General features: G+C 41.1%; 1 protein-coding gene across 2 annotated transcripts in view; it reads right to left on the bottom strand.

Annotated features, from left to right (window-relative positions):
* Nucleotides 1–2,683: 2,683 nt before the first annotated feature.
* VWF (von Willebrand factor) overlaps nt 2,684–17,902 on the bottom strand; it is a 172,054-nt gene continuing 156,835 nt past the window's right edge. For both annotated transcript variants that reach the window (XM_025401752.1, XM_025401750.1), the window contains exons 48-52: nt 7,475–7,573; nt 6,223–6,351; nt 5,681–5,720; nt 3,582–3,679; nt 2,684–3,003 (exon numbers count right to left, since the gene is read on the bottom strand). In XM_025401752.1, the coding sequence (XP_025257537.1) occupies nt 2,815–3,003; nt 3,582–3,679; nt 5,681–5,720; nt 6,223–6,351; nt 7,475–7,573 (555 nt within the window). In that variant the 3' untranslated portion in view covers nt 2,684–2,814. The remainder of the gene's footprint in view (nt 3,004–3,581; nt 3,680–5,680; nt 5,721–6,222; nt 6,352–7,474; nt 7,574–17,902) is intronic.

Genomic DNA, 17,902 nt, shown 5'->3' with positions numbered 1-17,902 from the left:
GAGTTTGTGTCCTTTGTAGGGACATGGATGCAGCTGGAAACCATCATTCTCAGCAAACTATGGCAAGAACAGAAAACCAAACACCACATGTTCTCACTCATAGGTGGGAACTGAACAATGAGATCACTTGGACACAGGAAGGGGAACTTCACACACCGGGGCCTATTGTGGGGAAGGGGGAGGGAGGAGGGATAGCATTAGGAGATATACCTAATGTAAGTGATGAGTTAATGGGTGCAGCTCACCAACATGGCCCATGTATACATATGTAACAAACCTGCACGTTGTGCACATGTACCCTAGAACTCAAGTAACTTGGCTCTAAGAGGATCCCAGGATTCCAAAGCAGGCAGCCTGCCCTGGAGTCTGTGGGGTAACACTCTGCTATTCTGCTCCTTTCTATCCTTAACTCCTTTCTCCCCGTCTACTTCCAGGGACGGTTCTCATGTCTTTTCAAGTTCCCAAACGATTGAAAAATGGTCACCATTGCTCCTTCATTCATTCCCTTTCTTCTTTCCCTCCAGCAGTTTTAGTCTCTGTATACTCCTTCCTTGAGACTCCCCTTAAAACATCCACTTTGGGGTGGCTCTGTGTTGCCTAGTCTGAGGGTGAGTAAAAAAGAGGGTCTCTGAAACCAGGTACAGATAGTGCCTTTGGAATACCTGTAAATCAAGGAAGACTGCCGAGACACTGCTCCACACACGCTAGCTCCAACAGTGTCTCTTCTTGCATCCTTTTTACCCAGCTCCCTTCCATTGTTTTGGGTTTTTTTAAATAATCAAAACATGCAGTTTTCCGATTCAGCTTTTTTCTTGATGGTAAAATGTGGTATCAGTAAACATGAGAAGTTCAAGCCAACAAGACACAGGCAGCTGGAAAATCAACAACCTATGCTGCAGAGGTAGCCTTCCGGCTGAATTTATCTGGAGCCGATGCCTCCAATAACACCTTGTCCCCAGCTAGAGTGTTAGGCGATCAGTCAGAAGAGTGACAGTTAATTCCCTGTCCCTGGATCCAGTTTCCTACCAAGAGAGACCTTAGAGGCTACCCAAACTTAGGAGTGGGGTGATGGATAGAGAGACAGCAACCTTTGAACCTTATTGAGTAGTTACATAAAACTTCTGTCCATTCTTCCTCCCTTCTGCCCCACTAAACTTCTCACCAAGCCTACTCAGCATAAACTTCTCACCAAGCCTACTCAGCATCATCTATGCCATTTTCCTATAATGTGGCTTCTCTTAAGGTTAAGCTCAGGCAATAACAGAAGCAGCAGAAACTTAGGGATGCAACAGTCACTGGTCCCCATGTCAGCATGGAAAGAGTGTAAGCAACAGGGGCTGTGTGGCTCTGATGGGATGGCCTGGGAGTTCTTATCCATGTGTCAAGACACCCGGGTTCCCAACCTGGTCCTGCCACCCAGCAGTTATGACCTTTGGCAAGTCACTTGAGCTCTCTGAGCTGCTTTCATCCACTTGTAAAGGAATGGACAGTGGACTAGGTGTCTAAGTCCCTTTTGACTCCATTATCCGGTACTTTCAATGAGCTGAGTCTCTCCTGTGTCAAAAGTATTTGGAATGAAAATCAATTCTTCATCAAATTCTTGTAATCCAGGACATCCCCTTCTGTCTTATGGGCATTCTCTCCAGCAAGAGTCCCCACAATCTTGCCAGCACGTACATGAAAACTCTTCCATAAATTTTAAGGAAAGACCATCTCTAACTGCAAGGGACAGTACCAGTTAGTGCTTTGGGGACTGGATGATGTTTGGTGTTATCTACACCACTTCCCCTTCCACTGAAGGATGTCTGGAGTACGTAGGGCCTTAGCATCAAGCATAAAGCCTGAAAGAAACCCCGCCAGTCCAGTCCTCACAACAAAGGAAATCCCTAACACTCTGCTGTTAACATTAGAGTCTTATTCCCCACCAAAAGCCTTGATTTCCCCATTGTTATTCTCGCCACTTCTTACATGATTATAGAGCAATTTAGTTACCTAAGGACTTGCAGGCCGTATTTTAGGCTGAGGTTGTTTATCCTCACCACCTTATGAGTGACACTGACGTTCCTGTTATCCAAATGAGGAAACTGAGTCTGAGAACCACTAAGGGGCTTGTTAAAGGCCACGCAGCTGAGCGAGGGCCATGTGTGGAGCCCAGGTCTGCCTCCACATCTGGGGCTCATGCCATCAGGCTGAGTTGGGGGACCACACTACTGCCAGGTGCCCGTCAGTCCTCAGCACCTCTCCCCCTCAAAGGGGCCACTAAAGGGTACACAGGAGCTCTGTGAGCCATGGACTAAGAGAAATCCTTGCACACCTGGTCAGATACCTTCTCCACACTGCCAGCCACATGACAATAGTTATCTATGTCAGCAGGAGCCTAGCTCCAGGACCCACTCCCTCTGCTCTGTTCAGAAGCCCCTCCATGCAGAGACCGGAGAACCCAGTGTTCCTGGGAAATCCCTTTTACTTCGTGCTACGTTTCGGAAAAGGCCGATCCCACACTATGCCTTTCCCACGCCTAGAAGCAAAGACCTCACTTTTCCCCAGAGGTTGGCAGTATCTCGCACTGACACTGAGGCTTGCAGATGTGGCCTGTGCTTCTTTCCTCAGAAGCAGTCTCAGAACTCAGCCCCTGCCCACCGTTGCCATCTCAGCCCTAAGACACAGTGCACCAGCAGCCTTCTGCAAGCTAAGAGCTCAGCCTTTATTGTGGGCCCAGAAAGGCACAAGAGCAGAACATGCAGAGGACTGGCAGCACTCCGGCCTGTCAGGCCAAGGCAGGCAGCAGCAGGCACCCATGCAGCTGCAGCAGCCTCACTTGCTGCACTTCCTGGGGGAACATTCGCACTGCATGGCATTGAGAACCTCGTGGTACACAACAGAGCCATTGGTGCAGTGCAGGGGCACCTGCATGGGCTCCGTCCGTGTTGGAGAGCAGCAGGAGCACTGGTCCTGCACATCGTTGATGTCAATGGAGTACATGGCTTTGCTGGCACATTTGCCCTGCAAGAAAGCAGAGGAAGATGGGTGCTTCACAATGGTGGGAAGTCCTGGCCTAGGCAGGGCTCTGGGGCAGCCTGCTTTCTCCCTGACCCCTCCAAGCGAGGCAGATCTGATCTCACCCAGAAGCACCCAGGATAGCTAGGCAATTTGTAAAGGAAGATCATAGGTCTGACATGTCCTCTCCTCTATGGTAATAATATCATACCCACATCCCTCTAGCTGCAATTTTTATGCATGTTAATGCATAAAATGTTTTATGCTTGATTATGCATGTTTTATGCAGGACATTTTTATATATGTTTGATTGATCTTCAAGAATTGTGGTCTCCATCTTGCACAAGTAACTCTCCATTTTCTGTAAGGGATTTGTTGAGTCTTTCCTCCGTTTTTGTTTTTTTCCTGGAGTCAAAAATTCCCAGTTACTTCAATAAAACATTTACTTTAAAAAAAAATGCTTCCAGTTTTTCTTCTCTTCCCTGCGAATTTTCCAGATCCTTCCAGAATGTAACTAAGGACGGGTATCCAAACACGGACGCTCAGCCCTCCCCACCCAGGCTGTATTGAAGCTGAGCCCTTACCTGGCAGTAGTGGATATCCACCTCTACTTCGGACTTACAGCTTCCCACCTTGACATACTGCAGCCTGGCAGTGATGTCATTGCACTCGGGCTCCTCACCTACAGGACAGGTGAGAGGTGAAACTTGAGGACTGGCTGGGGTTCTAGAGAACACTCTTCAGCCCCAGTGTCCTCACTGGGCTGGAAATAGGTCCCTTTCACAGTAACCAAATAACCAAAGCCAACCACAAGGAGGGAATTCAGTTACCCCGGTTCACCTCAGCTGTTCATGGCCTGAAATATGCAGAGATATAGTTACTGCTAGACTTAACTCACTTAATGGCACAATTTTAGTTGCAGAAAGAGCCTAAACTCACTGTGCTATGGTGATGTAAAATGAGTAAGACTTGCCTTTATATCATTGTAGACTCCGAAAACCAAATGGCTAAAGCAACCCTCTTGTGCTTGTAACTACATTCAGAAGCTAATGGGCAATGAGGTCATCAATAAGTATAATTACTATCTATTCATTCCTGCCTTGGGGTAAGAGGAAAGGCAAAGTCATGGTGATATAAGGGTATACCCAGGCTCTCTGGGGACCGAGAAGATCCCTAGGAACGTTTGTGAAGGCCTCTCTTTGGGTACTGCTGACTCCAGGTTGCTGACATGGGTTTCCTTTCACACAGGGGTTGGTGGCATTCAGATCGGAAGCTCTACTTGGCCCACCGGGAATTGGAAAATGTAATGCCAGCTCACCATTCCAATCTGAACACTGGGAGTTCTCTCTCCTTAGATGGCTCCAAATCTACATCAACCCTAACTACATGCGAGTCTGCCTCCCAATTTCCAGATAACTTCATTGTACAGGGAAAGCCTGCCTGCCAGGGAAATTCATTAAGAGGATGAATTAAAAAAACACATTTAGGCCAACATACTGTATTAGGTTGCTGTGGATTTAAATCTCTGAGCCTGGCTTATATTGTCCTCATTAAAATCTCGAAGCCTCTTGAATGCGTTGACCAACAAAGACCCTTCGCAGTGGTTTTATAGGTAACAGTCTCTTAACCAAATTCCACGTGCGGTGTGCCTAGAGATAATTCTTCTCTGATGGTTTCCTGACTTCTCGTTCTTACACCATGCAAATGGGAATCACAGAAAGACATGCTTTCAGAGTGTTTCCTCAATCTGAGATTTGGTTACAGCAATTGCAGGGGCTGTCACAGTAAGCCATCAAGAAAAGAATGATTGACTGAACACTGAAGGTATTCATGTTTTCACTCTTCCTTTCTCTACGTGTAAACAAGCATGCACCTGTGAACCTAGGACAAAAAAAAAAAAAAAAACCCTAACCTAAAACAAAAAATATTAGTCCAGGCAAGTAATTCTATATTCAGAAAATATGGCATTAGCATTGGGATCCTGAAAGTTATTTGTGCTCATAAACACAAGCATGTATGGGAAGAACACTGTCTGATGTGCAGATTTGTGTCTCATCTCCAAAGCCGCTGCTATGAGTAATGAGAACCAATCAGTATGACATAACTACAAGGTCAAGAGGACTCAGAGTGAAGAAGAGGGGGTGATAAACTTAGACCAGCACCCACGGCACATGCGGGCTGTTGTTAGTCAGCTGGTGGCTTAGCCTTCTCTTTCACATAGCTAAGATATCTTTATCTTAAAGATAGCTTTAGCACACTCATGAATAGACATGTGTTGAGAGTCTACTCTGTCAAGATCAGAGATCCAAGGTGCCTGTCTTTAAGAAGCTTTGGTTGGAGAGGGAACATATTGTCCCAGGATAGGACTATGAGCAATCAAAGATCCTATGAGGGGAAAGGCACGTAAGAAGCTGGAGACAGGAGGGAGTTTGCAGGAAAAGGGGAAAGAGGTTGCTCCATGGGCCTCTAAAAGGGAGTTCAAGAGGGCAGTCTGATGACATCCAAGGAGGGGAGGCTGCTCCCTGCAAGACTGAACCAGTGGTCAAGAAATCTCTTTCTGAAATGAAGCTTACTGCAAACAACAGTCATTGGGCTTGCTAATGGGTTTCAAGGAGCAAGCTGCGAAGAGCCCCTAGACTGCTCTGATGAGTTTCAAGGGACAAGATATTAGCAATGTACTCACATGTGTCACAGCAGGTGCCCGGAATTTTCATAATTTTACCCTAAGAAAACAGCGAAGTTGCAGGTTAGGCACAAATGGTACAGAGCAGACAGCTTTCAGGTCACTCCAGGCCAATGTTTAGCTCTGAACTCACAGCCCTGTGCTTAAGTGTCCACATGTAAACTATGCTTTCCTATCATAAATGTGAGCAGCTTGACCACCCTCCCTGACCAGGCTGAAACAATTGTGATTACTCTGAATTCTCTTCCAAATGAGTCATCAGGATCTTCATTACCAGGGAGACTAAGAATCCGTTTGATCTCACATCTTCCTATTCAAGAATCACACACTCAGCCTCCCTCAAGGAAAATGTTTTTTTAAAACATCCCATATTGCAGAGAATTTTCTCTCTCCATAGGCTTTGATTTCAAAATCTCACTGATTCTTCAACAAGGCCAGAGATCTGCCTCAGACACTGGGATATTACGCCAGAGCTGGGATGCACGCTCTTCAGAAGGATCTTGTTCTTAGAGATGGAGACAGTAAAGAGGATGAGTACTCACTCCCTCAGCCAGACACTTGTGTTCATCAAAGGGCGGGCAGCCTGTGACCCTCTTCTCCCAGAAGTACTCTCCTCTCTCATTGACCTTGCAGAAGTGAGTATCACAGCCATCCTGGAGCGTCTCATCACGCTGGAAGGCAAGAGGAGGAGTGGGTAAAGTCAGAGAGTGTTTGGTTCACAAAGCCACTTCAAACCATGAGCTTGACTCCATGGAGTTGATGAAACAATCTGGAGAACCATGAAGCAAGAACAAGACAATGTATAATAAAGCCCCCACACCCAGAACACGGACCAGAAGTGGAGTCCCAGTTTTACAGCTTGTATCCTATGAACAGGGCTGCTATGTAGACTCTTCCGACCAGTTAAATGCTTGAAGGATTGGGATATAGCAACAGCAAACTGGTTAGTTGATAACTGAACGAAAGTTGAACCAAGGGCACGACCTCCCAGCCCCACCAGCTAGTCCAGACTTCATAGATCAGAGTTTGTTTCACCCTGATGGCCTGTCCAGTCTTAGAGACTCCCAAGGCTAGAGAAAATCTTAAAGATAAACCACCTCCAGGCTGGGCGCGGTGGCCCACACCTGTAATCCCAGCACTTTGGGAGGCCAAGGTGGGCAGATCATGAGGTCAAGAGATCGAGACCATCCTGGCCAACATGGTGAAATCCCACGTCTACTAAAAATACAAAAATTAGGCTGGGCACGGTGGCTCACACCTGTAATCCCAGCACTTTGGGAGGCTGAGGCAGGCAGATCATGAGGTCAGGAGATGGAGACCATCCTGGCTAACACGGTGAAACCCCATCTATACTAAAAATGCAAAAAAAAATTAGCTGGGTGTGGTGGCAGGAGCCTGTAGTCCCAGCTACTCAGGAGGCTGAGACAGGGAAATCACTTGAACCCAGGAGGCGGAGGTTGCAGTGAACCGAGATCGCGACATTGCACTCCAGCCTGGCAACAGAGCCAGACTCCATCTCAAAAAAGAAAAAAAAAAAAAAGATCAATCAACTCCAAATCGTGAGGCCATACACCAAGTACACTCCTATCAAGAAGAGCAACAAAGTAACTAAATAAAAGAGAAAATTCTGTGCCTGCAATAAGACATCTATCTTTTCTTTACATAATCAGAAAGAAGTAGAAAAAGAAGCCAATACTGAACCAAACTTAGTCCCTCTTTCTTGAAGAAAAATTTCCAAAAAGGAAAGCAAGATGGTGATATGTGAGGGAGCCCCTGCGTTCAGCTTGCTCCTACCTTCAGTGTCATGATCTGTCCTCCTCTTAGCCGAATGGTGCAAGTTGTAGGCAAACATCTCCCACAACATTCACCTGTGTTATTTTCTTCCTTGTAACCCTGTATCCAGAGGGGGAAAAAGCAGCCACAGTTAACCTCCCTAGAACATCCCAATTATAAGTAGGCTTATTTTGCTGGCCTCTCATCTCTCCTATCCAGTAGTTTCACCTAGAATTCGGAAAGTCAACATCCAACTAGCTTTTGTCCGTTCTCAGTCCCCTAGGTAGCATTCCTTCCCTCTGCATGTGTACATCTCACTCAAGTTGCAGCAACCAGACCTATTAAACGAGACCTTTTCCCCCTGAGCTTCAGACTTACAAATTCAAATGTTTACTGGACATGTTATTGTCATCTTGAGACTTGCATCCAAAAGGAAATTTGATTTTTGCCTCAAATCTCATCCTTCTCTGGTATTCCCTATTTCGGTAAATGGTGTTAATCACCCAGTCTTTCAAACAAGAAATCTGAGGGTTATCCTTGACTTCCCCTTTTTTCTCATCCCCTGCTTATCACCAAATCTTGCCAAAAATTTATCTCAAACTCATCCATTGCTTGTCATGACCAGTCTCCTCTTTCATCATCGAGTCTAAATAACCATCACCTACCAGGGACTCTGGTAACAGTCTTATTTTGTCTTCCGACCTTCATTCTTGCTCCCCTGCTACAGGTTACCAAACAGCTGCCAGAATGATCTTCTTAAAGCCTACGTCTACTACTCTTGTCCCTCCTCAGTTTAGAAAGTTTTGATAAAGGTCTGGCTCTAGTTATGCCACAGTGGACTGTATTGGACTAACCCTCCTGCAGACGATGATTGTAAACAATTGACAAAATATGTAAAGCAACGTTCAAAAGCACTGGAAGAAGACCGAAATCAAGAAGAAAGTCTAGATTGTTTGATCCTTGAAAAAAGGAACCATAACGGACAAGATGCATGTTTAAATGGCTCTTCCCATGAGAGCCATCTGTATGGCACTGGACAGCCAGCACTCAAGCAGAAAACGGTAGTTGTATTTGCCTGAGGACTCAGCAGACAGAGTTTGGAACTGCTAGAATAGCTGGAAACTAAAGGAGAAAATGCCAGAAAAGAGGAAGTCAGAAAGAAGCAGCCCCTAAATCTGCACATAAACTCCTCTGAACTGTTTGGTTGATCCCTTAATTATACATCTATAGGTGAGCCTACAAGGAGCCCAGAGACAAAACAACAGCTGGAAAGCTCAAAGACCTGAACAGAAATTTCAGTTGCCACACACCACACAGGAGAGAGTCTGCAGTCTGAATTCTAACAAGTTGGAGGGGCTAGGTAAACACCTGGGTTTCCACTGGAACTTCATAACGGACAAGCCTTCAAAGTAAACACTGTGTCTCAGGACTAAAATATTCGGCCTACAGCTAAGAAAAATGTAGAAATAGACCTTCCCTAATGTAGTTTAAGAATCAAGACTTCTATAGTGCAAAATGAACCCCCAATAATCTAACCACCTTTTAGAACCAAATTTAACCTTTATTATAAAGAAACAGCAGAATTAAGAGTCTCTTCAACATATCTTCCACCAATGTCTAATACATAGTAAAAAAAAATTTCATGCAAAGAAATAGAAAAATTTGATCTATACCAACAGAATTATCACTCAATATAAACAGACACAGAAATGGCCCCAATATTGTAATTAGCAGGCAGGAACTTTAAAATAACTATGATAAATATGCTAAAGAGTCTAGAGGAAATGATAGATATAATGGAAAAATAGAAAGGGAATTTTAGGAACAATCTGGAGACTTTAGAAAAAAATCAAATGGAAATCTTAGAACTAGAAAACACAACACTCTAAATCAAAAATTAACTGGATTGGATTAACTGCAGACAGGACACAAGAAAAGAAAGGATCCTTGAATTTTAAGACAGATCAATAGAAATTACCCAAACTGAAGCAGAGGGAGGAATAAAGATGCAAAATATCTATATATGGAGCCCCAGGGACCAATTCAATAGTATCAATGGTTTAATAACATATAGTCATGAGCCAAAAAACAATGTTTCAGTCAACAACAGACTGCATGTGTGACAATGGTTCCATAAAATTACAATGGAACAGAAAAGTTCCTATCACCTAGTGACTTCAGAGCACAACACATTACTCACATGTTTGTGGTGATGCAGGTGTAAACAAACCTACTGTGGTTCCAGTCATATAAAAGTATAGCACATACAATTATGTACTATAATAAACAACTGTGTTACTGGTTCATCAATACTTTAGAGATACTCCTTATATTTACTGAAAACATAAAAAGTTAACTGTAAAACAGCCTCAAGTAGGTCCTGCAGGAGTATTTCTGAAGAAGGCATTGTTATCACAGACGACGACATCTCCATAAGTGTTACTTCCCCTGAAGACTTTCCAGTGGAACAAGATATGGAGGTAGAAGACTGATATTGATTATTCCAGCCCTGTGTAGGCCTAGACTATTGTGCGTGCTGAGTTTTCATTTTTAACAAAAAAGTTTAAAGATTAAAAAATGCCGGTAGGGCATGGTGGCTCACGTCTGTAATCCCAGTACTTTGGGAGGCTGAGGCAAGCGGATCACGAGGTCAGGAGAGCGAGACCATCCTGGCTAACACAGTGAAACCCCATCTCTACTGAAAATACAAAAAAAATGAGCCGAGTGTCGTGGCAGGCACCTGTAGTCCGAGCTACTCGAGAGGCTGAGGCAGGAGAATGGCATGAACCTGGGAGGCGGAGCTTGCAGTGAGCCAAGATCGTGACACTGCACTCCAGCCTGGGTCACAGAGCGAGACTTCGTCTCCAAAAAAAAAAAAGAAATGCCTATAGTTCCACTTGTTTGAGAGGCTGAGGCAGGAGGATCAGTTGATCCCAGGAGTTTAAGCTGCAATGAGCTATGATAATGCCTGTGCACTTCAGCCTGGGTGACAGAATGGTACCCTCTCTCTCGATTAAAAAAAAAAAAGTTTAAAAAATTAAACATTTTAAAAATAGAAAAAAGCTTTTAGAATAAGGATATAAAGAAAAAATATTTTTGTACAGCTGTACAATGTGTGTTTTAAGCTAAGTGTTATTACAAGAATCAAAAAGCTTTTAAAATTTAGTGAGCTAAAGTTAATTTACTATTGAAGAAAGAGAAATATTTTTTAGTAAATTTAGGGTAGCCTAAGTGTACAATGTTTATCATCTATAGCAATGTCCTAGGTCTTCGCATTGACCCACCACTCACTCTCTGACTCACCCAGAGCAACTTCCAGTCCTATAAGCTCCATTCTTGCTAAGTGCCCTACACAGGTATGTCATTTTTATCCTTTATGTATTTTTTACTGTACCTTTTCTACATTCACATGTGTTTAGATACGCAAATGCTAATCATTGTGTTACAGTTGCCTACAGTATTCAGCACAGTCACATGCCATACAGGTTTGTCACCTGGGAGTAACAGGTTATACCATATCACCTAGTTATGTAGTAGACTAGACCATCTAGATTTGTATATGTGCACTCTATGATCTTTGCACAACAAAAATCACCTAACGATGCATTTCTTAGAACATATCCCCATTGTTAAGCAACACGTGAATGTACATGTAATCAGTTTCAGAAAGACAGTAAAACAAAATGGAACAGAAAAAAAATTAAAGAAATAATAACTGAATTTTTTCTCAATTTGATCAGTAAATCAACTCACAAATCCGGGGAACTATGAATCCAAAATAGAAAAGGTATGAAGAAAATTACTCAAAAGCATATACTCAAGCTTCTGAAAACTAAAGAAAAACCATTAAAGCATCCAATAGAAGGGGGGAAATGCAAAAAGGAAAATAAAAATGGCGGCTGACTGGTCATCAGAAATAACACAAGCCAAAAGACAATCAAACATACTTACAGTGATGAAATTTAAAAAAAAAAAACCTGTCAACCTAGAATTCTATATTCAGTAAATAAGGCAGAATAGAGACATTTTCAGATAAATGAAATCTGAGAAATGTGTTGTCATCCAGCCCTGCACTAAAAGAAGTTCTTTAGGCTGAAGGGAAATGATATAATATGGAAGTTCAGATATATAAGAAGGAAGAGCACTGAAAATTATAAATATGTAGGTAAATACAAAACATCACTTTCAGTTCACTTTAATTCTATATAAGACAAATGACTGTTTAAAGCAAAAATAATAGCAATACCTTGTGGAATGTATCTCTTCTTATGTAGAAGTAAACTATATGACAACAAAAGTACAAATTGTGGAAAAAGCATATTGTACATGAAATGTTATATTATTAAATCAAAGTGGACTGTGATAAGTCTAGAGCAACCACTAAAATAGTAATATGAAGAAATACAAAGAAAAGGTCAATAGAGGAGATATAATACTAACAAAAAGAAAAAAAGGAAAAACTCAATTGAACCAAAAGACAAAAAAGAATTAACAGAACAAGTAACAAAGAAGACAGCAGATAAAATGAATAACAATAGATTTAACCCCAACTATATCAATACTTACATTAAATGGAGATTGTCACCTTTAGATTTTAAAAAGCAAAACTCAATTAGTATGTTGTTTTCAAGAGATGCACTTTTAATTTAGATAGATAGGTTGAAAATAAAGATATAATAGACAAATTAGCAAAATAAGAAAGTTGATATAGGTGTATTAATACCAAACAAGGCTAGTGTGGTGGCTTCATGCCTATAATATCAGCACTTTGAGAAGCCCAAGCGGGAAGATTACTTGAGCCCGGGAGTTCGTGACCAGCCTGTGAAACACAGCAAAACCCCATCTCTAAAAAAAATACAAAAAATCAGTCAGGCATGGTGGTGCACAACTGTAGTCTCAGCTACCTGGGAGGCTGAGATGGGAGGATTACCTGAGACCAGGAGGTCAAGACTGCAGTGAGCCATGATCACACCACTGCACTCCAGCCTGGAAGACACAGTGAGACCCTGTCTCAAAAAAATAAATAAACAAAAAAGATTACTCTTCACTTAGGGGAAGGAGGTAAAGGATTTTTATCTGTTTTCTTTCACTGATTTGATCCCTCTGCTTCGATAAATGATAATAGATGCTACATATGTTGAATGAGTGAATAACTGACTGTAATTCTTAGTTTGTTATCTTGGTCCATTGTTGTCAAGCTTAGATAGGACTAGAGACGGCTTAAGATGAGGAATTTTACCAAAAATAAAGGAGGTGACTGGGTGCAGTGGCTCACACCTGTAATCCCAGCATTTCAGAGGCTGAGGTGGGAGGATTTCTTGAGCCCAGGAATTCATGACCAGCCTGGGCAACATAGCAAAACTCCATCTCTACAAAAAAATTAATTGGACATGGTGGCGCACACCTCTAGCCCAGCTAGGTGGGAGGTTGAGGTGGGAGAATCACCTGAGCCTGGGAGGTCAAGGCTGCAGTGAGCCATGATTGCACCTCTTCACTCCAGCCTGGACGACAGAGTGAGATCCTATCTCTAAAAAATAAAGGAGGTTATTTTATAACGACGAAAGAATAGATTCATCAAGACATAAGAATGCTAAATATGTATGCATCTACAAAGCTTCATAATATATGAAGCAAAAATGGATACAACTAAAGGGAGAAATAGGCTAATCCACAATCTCAGTCAGTGATTTTTATGTTCTCTCAGTAATTGATAAAAACAAGTAGGAAAAAGATAAATGAAGACACTGAGGATTTGGAAAACTATAAAAACCAGTATGACCTAGTTGGAAATAATAAACTATTACATTCCAAAACTGCAGAGCACACATTATTCTCAAATGCACATGGAATATTGACAAACATAGACCACATTGTGGGCCATAAAAATGTAAACATGGATAAACAGAGACTGACTAGATAAAAAAGTAAATAAATGTCAAGATTGTGAAATCTTAGAGATTATATTCTATGACCAATTTCATTATATTGAAATTAGCAACAATAAAGTATTGAAAAACACACCACCATGTTTGGAAATTAAATAGAATACTTTTAAATCAAAAAATAAATATTTTTATCTAGAAATAATAAAAATATATCAAAATCTGAGGAGTACAGCAAAAACAGTTCTTGAAGGAAAATTTATATTTTAAATGCTTATATTAGAAAATCATGAGCTAAGCTTCCATAGTAAGATGCAGTAAAAGAAGAGCAAATTAGACCCAGTCATTAAATGACAAGACATAATAAAAATGAGGGCAGAAATCAATAAAATAGAAAAGAAAAATATAAAAAGTAAAACAACAAAGGCAAAAGTTGGATCTTTGAAAGATAATATAATATCAATATATAATAATATATAATAGACGAAGTAGTCAAAATAAGAAAATCTCTAGCTAATCAAGAAAATGAAAAAACAAATTATCAATATTAGAAATAATAGAAGGTTTACAACTGCACATTCCACAGATGTTAAAAGTATAATAAGGAAATGTTATAAACAACTTTGTGTAACTAAATTTGACCAACTTAAATACAAGGATAAGTTCCACGAAAACCGATTTACCAAATTAATTCAAGAAGAAACAGAAAATGTCTTTCCATTTTAAAAGTTGAATTTTATATATAAAACTTTTCCACATGAAAAGCTTCAAGCCTAGTAAAGCTTCACTGATGAAATCTGCCAAAAATTTTAGGAAGAAATAATACCAATTTTACATAAGCTCTTTAGAAAACACCATATTTTGTTGGATCTAGCATAACCCTGACATCAAAATCTAACAAAAGCATTAAAGAGAAGAAAATTAGAAACCTATCCCTCTTAACATAAACATAAAAATCCTTAACAAAATATGAGCAAATGGATCTAGCAGCAGATGTGAAACAGGATAACACGTCATGAAGGGGGTTTATCAAAAGAATGAAAGGTTGGCTCACCATGTGAAATCAATCCATACAATTCCTCATGTTAACAGAATTAACAGGGAACCATATGGTCATCTTAAAATATATAGCAAAACTTTTTGACACAATTTAAAACCCATTCATTGTAGAAACTTAGCACTAAAAAAAATAGAAGAGAACTTCTTCAATATTCCATAAGACAGGAGGCCCCAGTACCGGTCCGGTCCATGGCCTGTTAGGAACTGGGCTGCAGAGCAGGTGGTGAGCAGCGGGCCAACAAGCGAAGCTTCATCTGTATCTACAGCCACTTCCCATCACTCACATTACCAACTGAGCTCCGCCTCCTGTCAGATCAGCAACCAGCATTAGATTCTCACAGGAGCCCAAACCCTACTGTGAACTGCGCATGCAAGGGATACAGGTTGTGTGCTCCTTATGGGAATCTAATGCCTGATGACCTGTCACCGTCTCCCATCACCCCTAGATGGGACTATCTAGCTGCAGGAAAACAAGCTCAGAGCTCCCACTGATTCTACCTTATGGTGAGTTATATAATTATTTCATTACATATTACAATATAATAATAGAAATAAGGTGCGTAATAAACATAATGCATTTGAATCACCCCAAAACCATTCCCCCAACCCGGGTCCATGGAAAAACTGTTTTCTGCAAAACTGGTCCCTGGTGCCAAAAAGCTTGGGCACTGCTGCTGTTGAACATCCAACTATATCGTACTTAATGAATTAACTCCCTCCAAGATCAGAAACAAAACATTCCCATCAGTTCTATTCAATATCGTACTGATTGTATCAGCCAGTTTGATAAGCAAAAAAACAAAGCAGAATGTATAAAGATTTCAAAAGAAGTAAAAGCTGTCTTTATTTGAAGGTGTCATAACTGTTCATGAAGAAAATCCTTAGGAATCTGCCCCCTCAAAAAAAGAAAAGAATAAAACACCATTACTGCAACTAGTAAGTGAATTTAGCAAGGCTGAAGAATACAAGATCAAAATATAAAAACTAACTTTATAAAATTTTTTTTAAAACTTCCATTCACAATATCATCCAAATACTAGGTAATAAGTGTAACAAAACTTGTGCATCTACACACACACAACATCATTGCAGAGAAAAATTAAAGAAGACTGCTAAGATGTGAATGTGTGTGTCCCTCCAAAATTCCTATGTTGGGATTTAAACCCCCAACTGATGATATTAAGAGATGGGGCCTAAGTGATTAAGTCATGAGGGCTCCACTCTCATGAGTGAATTTGTGCTGTTATTCAAAAAAAAAAAAAAAAAAGTCAAAGGGAATGCCCTAGTGCCTTTTGCCTTTCCACCTTCTGCCACATGTGGATGCCATGAGAAAGCACTGCCTACGAGGAACACGCCATCATCAGACATCAAATCTGCTGGTACCTTAATCTTGGACCTTCAGAACAGTGAAAAAAATAATTTCTGTTCCTTATAAATTACCCAATCTCAGGTATTGTGTTACAGCAGCACAGACTGAGAACAAGACCTAAATAATTGAGGAGATATACTATGTTCCTAGATTGAAAAACTCAACATTGTTTAGACATCCTTTCTCTCCAGATTAACCTATAGGTTCAATATAATCCAGCATACTTTAAACACTTTTTTAAATAAAGATTAACAAGATGACTCTAAATTTATATAGGCATTGAAAGGACATTAAATAGCCAAAACAATCTTGAAAAAGAGCAAAGTTGAAGAACTTAAATTATCTAATTTCAAGGCTAACCATAAAGTTACAGTAATCAAGACAGTGGTATGACCATAAGGATAGACAAATTAAAGGATGAGAAAAAAAGGAACCTAGCAATTGATCCATACATATACAGGCAATTCATTCTTTTTTTTGAGACAGAGTCTCACTCTGTTACCAGGCTGGAGTAGAGTGGCGTGATCTCGGCTCACTGCAACTTCTGCCCCGCCTGGTTCAAGTGATTCTCCTGGCTCAGCCTCCTGAGTAGCTGGGATTACAGGCACCTGCCACCATGCCCAGCTAATTTTTGTATTTTTAGTAGAGATGGGGTTTCACTATGTTGGCCACAATGGTCTCAATCTCTTGACTTCGTGATCTGCCTGCCTCTCAGCCACCCAAAGTGCTGGGATTACAGGCGTGAGCCACCACGCCCAGCCAGCAATTCATTTTTTACAAAGGTACCAATGTAATTCAATAAGGAAAGGATCATTTTTCAACAAATGGTGCTGGATCCACTGGACAGCCATACAGGAGACCTCTACTTTATACCGTATTTAAAATTTAATTCCTCATGGATCATAGACCTAAACGTAAAACTAAACTATAATGCTTCTAAAAGAAAACATAGGATACTATCTTCACGACCCTAAAATGGACAAAAATTTCTTAAACAGGACATGAAAAGCACTAACCATAAAAGAAAAACATCTATAAACTGAATTTTATCAAAATTAAACTCCTGATCTTCAAAAAACACAATGAAGAAAAAGCTGAGCCATCAGTTGAAAGAAAATATTTCATTAGATACCTTATAAAGGACTAGTATCCAAACTACAGAAAAAAAAAATCATAATCATTAAAGGGCAAACACCCCAATATAAAAATGGCCAAAAGCTTGAACAAACACATCACAAAAGATGATATAACCAGTAAGTATGTAAGATGCTCTACATCATTAGCCGACAGAGAAATGCAAATTTAAACTACTAGAAGATTCTGAAATTAGAGAAGCAGTAAGGAAAAAATGCTAGAAGATACCACTTCCCAATGGCTAAAATGGAAAAGCATGACAATACCAACAATGGTGAGGAAGTAACTGGAACTCCCATACAATGCTGGAAAAAACTTCTCCCTGAGAAGTATGGGAGGTTGCAAATTGTCTCTGCTGTTCTCTTGTATCCCCAGCATCTGGCCCCTCATCGGCCCCCCTACACTCACAGAGGTAAGTTCAGCTAGGAACTTGTTTTCTTGTTTGTTTTGTTTAGTTTTTGAGACAAGATCTGGCTCTGTCACCCAGGCTGGAGTGCAGGTGGTGCAATCACAGCTCAGTGCAGCGAGGGACTTGTTGACGGTGGCATACGGTAAAAGCCCCTTATTTATATCGGCGTCGGACAAAGCAGCAGCTTCGAGACAGCAGGACTGGGAGAAAAACAGGGTTGGCAACTTTTTATTTTGTAAAGTAAGAGTGTTTTAAACAATTTTAATAAAATAAAAACCAAAACGCAGCCAGGCGCAGTGGCTCACGCCTGTAATCCCAGCACTTTGGGAGGCCGAGGTGGGCGGATCACGAGATCAGGAGATTGAGACCATCCTGGCTAACATGGTGAAAGCCCGTCTCTACTAAAAATAAAAAATTAGCCAGGCATGGTGGCAGGCGCCTGTAGTCCCAGCTACTCGGGAGGCTGAGGCAGGAGAACGGCGTGAACCCAGGAGGCCAAGCTTGCAGTGAGCCGGTATCACACCACTGCGCTCCAGCCTGGGAGACAGAGACTCTGTCTGTAAATAAATAAATAAATAAATAAATAAAACCAAAAT

The sequence above is a fragment of the Theropithecus gelada genome, chromosome 11 (assembly GCF_003255815.1).
Source record: "Theropithecus gelada isolate Dixy chromosome 11, Tgel_1.0, whole genome shotgun sequence".
Classification (NCBI taxonomy): domain Eukaryota; kingdom Metazoa; phylum Chordata; class Mammalia; order Primates; family Cercopithecidae; genus Theropithecus; species Theropithecus gelada.
The sequence above is the reverse complement of the archived record's forward strand: the minus strand, read 5'-3'. Positions and strand labels throughout refer to the sequence as shown.